General features: G+C 43.4%; 1 protein-coding gene across 1 annotated transcript in view; it reads left to right on the forward strand.

The window, feature by feature from the left end:
• LOC101845822 (serine/threonine-protein kinase RIO1) overlaps window positions 1-4,362 on the forward strand; it is a gene marked incomplete in the record, with an annotated part of 20,874 nt that overhangs the window by 14,370 nt on the left and 2,142 nt on the right. The window contains 3 exon segments of the mRNA XM_005112843.3: window positions 262-354; window positions 1,334-1,387; window positions 2,851-3,117. Of these exon segments, the coding sequence (XP_005112900.2) occupies window positions 262-354; window positions 1,334-1,387; window positions 2,851-3,117 (414 nt within the window).

The following is a 4,362-nucleotide window of genomic DNA, read 5'->3' on the forward strand; positions in this document are numbered from 1 at the left end:
GGGGGGTTTGTTTGTTTTTTTGTTTGTTGTTGGGGTTTTTTTGGGGGGGAGGGGCTCTTGTTTTCTTAACTAATCAGAAATAACTGCTGGCCAGTGCTACAGCTGTATCCTCATATACTTCATTCTTTTCTGAACATTTGGTGGGAACAATACATGCTGCTGGCTTGAACTTACTTACTTTTTTTTTGCTGAAAATGCCGATATTTGCACATTTTTTAATAAGGTGACATGAGCTCACTTTCTGTTCTTCCTTCTGTCCAGGTGTTCAAGCGAGCGTTCATCCCACGCACCTTGGAGGAAGTTGTGGACATCGAGAGAGATGTGCGGAGGTCGCAGACACAGGAAGGGGGGCAGGTCGGTTTGGTTTGGGCTAGGAAATATTTGTCTGATTTTGAACTCACTGACTGCCAGGGGTAGAAATCCCAATGTAACCCCAGCTGCCAACAGTTCTAAGGGAGGTTTAGAACATTCACAGTCGATGTTTTAGAACATTCATAGTCGGATAACTGTTCAAAGTAGACACAGATAATTGTCTCCGTTTGTAATTGTTATTTTGAGTTTTATCAAGGTGAACACAAATTTTCAATAAAGGTCGTGCTTTTGTCCAACTTCTAAATTATGAAAAACCGTTTTGTTTCTATGGGTTCTGCTGTTGGTCAAAGCATGTTAGATGGTCTCAAAAATGACTTACAATTCCTAGGTCCCAAATATTCGGGTTAAGAAGGGTTAAAAAAAAAATGTACCTCTGAGGTTACGGAATGCACTTCTTCAACCAGTGGTTCAAGTAATTCCAAGGGGTTTTTTGGTCCATATGTCAAATAATCATGCAAACAAAAGATCTTGTGTAGTTTGCTCCTTCTTTCCTATCAAAGATCTGTCGTCCTTATCTCTCCTTCTTTTCTATCAAACATCTATCGTCCTTACCTCTCCTTTTTTTCCTATCAAACATCTGTCATCCTTATCTCTTTTCCTTCTTTTCTATGTTACTGTCTCGTAACACCTCTATCTTCAGCAGTTATATGATCTGATTGTGTTGCAAGTTTAAATATATCTTGCAGAGTTGAATCTGGCGCCCGTCAATTTTGGGGCAAATGGAGTTATTGGTATCATCTTAAAGATTGGTCATTTAATTTGTCTTGCTTTTTACCCAAAAAAATAGAAGTTGAGATATTTGTGACTGACTGAGGTGAGGGTCACCTTATGTCGGGAGTTAAAATTAACAAATAAATGGCCGCCAAAATTTGGTGACTTGAAAATGTAAATTTATATTTTTTGTGTCTTTGATCAATGCTTTTCGGTAAAATCAACACCTCCCCCTCCCCCCTTTCCCCAGGTTCTGTACCACACAGTGACCGGCCTCCGACCAGACTTGAGCGGACCGAGCCAGGTGAGAAATGTGGGGGGTCGGTGACCATTGCCAGAAACTGACAGACTTTTAGTGGGCTCAGATGTACCAGACTTCCTGTTTCTCATATATATGTATATACAGTCCAAATTTCTCTAACGGCTACTTGTATAAGACAACCGCCCATACCAATAACCACTTCCCACATCCCCGAACTTCCTGTTTCACACTGCGGTGCAGATTTTCCTGATAAATCCGGAGTCCCGGATGTCTTAAATTGTCTGGATTTTGGTGGACCTCTTGCTACAAGATGCATTAAACAATATGATAATTCTAATAAATGTTCGGTAAGTTTTGAGTGCCTGCGCACGGGTTTCCGTGGGTTGGATTTTGTCACCAGTTGGTACCTCAGTTCATGTCGTGGATAAATTTCCAAGTCCAGCTTTTTTAGTTTAGTTTTAGTAGAGGTTTTGCAGCGCTCGCAGCTGCATAAGGTCATATGAGCGCCAGAAGATTAGAGGTGTTACAAGAGAGTAACAAACATAAAAATGAAGAAGGGGAGATAAGGACGATAGATGTTTGATAGGAAAGAAGAAGCAAGCCACTCCAGAGCACCCGCCAACCACCCACTCCAGCTTTTTGAAAGAGTGGTGTTGTGTTGACACCCACCGGTAGAAGCAGAAGAAACAAATAAAGTAGGTTGTGTCAGCGTGTCTCTGTGGTGCGGTCGCTTGCAGGAGACCCAGGTTCAATTCCCATGTGGGGTTGAACTGTTTGGCGATAGAAAACATATAGGATCAACGAATGGAAATAGCGACTTAAATGACAACCTTTTTAATTAGCCGTGGACACGAGGAGTGTTGAGAATCGTCAAGTGTTGGTAGGGACTTTGTTCAAGTCCAGAGCCCGCCAGTTGTTTTGTCAGTCCCAGGCTTGTCAACTGTCCCCAATTTCCCAGGACGGTCACGGATTTGTCAAGTGGGGAATTTGAGAGGACCCCAAAACCAGCTCTCACTTGATGCTTGATGTAATCTTTGTTTGTTCCATAACCTGCTGTCGTAATATATATATATGTGTGTGTGTGTGTGTCACTGACATTGTCTTTAGGTCATTCCCGAAGGGGGGATATTAACATGTTTTTATGCATTATCAATGTCATGCTCATTCTGTGCCGGAACAACATAGGGGGAACTGCTGCTTTTTCTTTCCTCATCCTTACTATCATAACTTTTCCTCTACTTCTTTTGTATGTTTGTCACTCTCTTGTGACCCGCTATTTCTGGGGTGCCTTGATAGTCGAAGTAGACTTTGTGCTGTTGAGGCTAGAGAGGTGAGCAGAGTAAGCCTGATTCCCTGTAAGGACATCCACCCCTTGGCGCTCATATGACCTAATGCAGTTGCGAGCGCTGTAAAACTTTATTAAGAGCAAATTGACTGGGTTTGGACAAATCTGTCAAGTCTACCTTCGTCACGCGAGCCTCGCTCATCAATCTGTCCTGTTCCAGGTGCCGGACTTGATAGAGAAACTGGCGGCCGTGGTGGGGGCGGAGGACGAGGAGGGGGGCGAGATGGACGAGGGTGGTGAGGGGGGCGGGCTGCGACTCCCCACGCTGGAGGACAACGGCGACGACTCGGAGGACGAGGACAAAGACTCAGCGCTCGGAGACGCAGGAAGTGAGCAGGAGGGCGAGGGGAGCGACTCAGAGGACGACGAGGACAAGAAGAAAGGACATCCGACCAGGGAGAGGAATGAAACCACCGAAGAAAAAAAGGTAAGCTAACAGTAGTGGGGGGTTTTTGTATGAGCGTTAAGGCACTTGCGACCGAAATTGGTCATGTTAAGGGCTGTAGATTAGAGGTGGTACTAGAAAGTACCAAAGAAAAGGAGGAGGAGAGATCAGGATGATACATGTTTGATAGAAAAGGAGGAGCAAACCACACCAGAGCACCTGCCAGCCACCCTCAGAGGTGATCTTGGTTGTAGCAATGGCCTCCCTCTCACCCCTACCCCCTCACTTTCTTATCCTTTTTCTTAGGTCACAAATGGCCCAGCTTTTTTACAAATTGCTCTCAGTGTGGGGATGGGAGGAAGTGTAGAAGATAATTGTGGAGAATCTGTCATCCCCGTCATGTCTGTTATTTCTGTGGACGGCTGGGAGCCTCGCGTGATGATCAGAAGGAAAGTCTTGGTTGGGAAATGGTGTTTGGACAGGGCTAAACATGTGAGGCAGTGTGGGGAAATCAGGCGCTCGTCAAAATTACGAAATTGAAGAAACTGGCATTTTTCTACTAGTTAGGCAAGTTTTGTCGAATTTTTGTTTTTTGGCTTAATATCATTGATGTCCTATTAAAAACACATTTCTGGGTGGATTTTACTGAAAACCGTTGATTGAAGGCTCACAAATGTAAGTTCTCAGTTTCCACACACTATCAAACTATGGAAATGGTCAAACTTTGGTCGTATTTATCTCGCTAATTCTACCTTTGAAACCAGGCGACCCCACCTTCTTCAATCTCAAATATCTCGACTTCTATTCAAGATAGATGGGCATTTTTTTCACCAATAGGACAATTGAACAACTTTGAAGATGCCACCAATAACTCCACACGCCCAAAAACTGACGAGCGCCTGATTTCAGCACGCGTGACTCGCTATATAAGAAACAGTCCTGCCTGCTCAGATTTTCATGTCCCATAATGTTCTTTGTTTTAAAACGCATACAAAGCGAAATTCAAACACAATGAAAGGATGTTCGTGTCGTGCCAATTTGGCTATGCGTGTGCTAGACTGTATGTATTTCTGCTAGACTGTATATATTTCTGCTAGACTGTATGTATTTCTGCTAGACTGTATGTATTTCTGCTAGACTGTACGTATTTCAACATGAATGGTTCTCTCTTGTGCCAGTTTTCCTAGTCTGTCTGTCCCCGTCGTTTTATGCAAGAAAAATTCTGAAATTATGCAAACTGAGCCCAAAAATGTGAAATTAAGTGATTCTGTTAATTTTAACAAAGAA

This window comes from Aplysia californica, unplaced genomic scaffold (assembly GCF_000002075.1).
Source record: "Aplysia californica isolate F4 #8 unplaced genomic scaffold, AplCal3.0 scaffold01440, whole genome shotgun sequence".
Classification (NCBI taxonomy): domain Eukaryota; kingdom Metazoa; phylum Mollusca; class Gastropoda; order Aplysiida; family Aplysiidae; genus Aplysia; species Aplysia californica.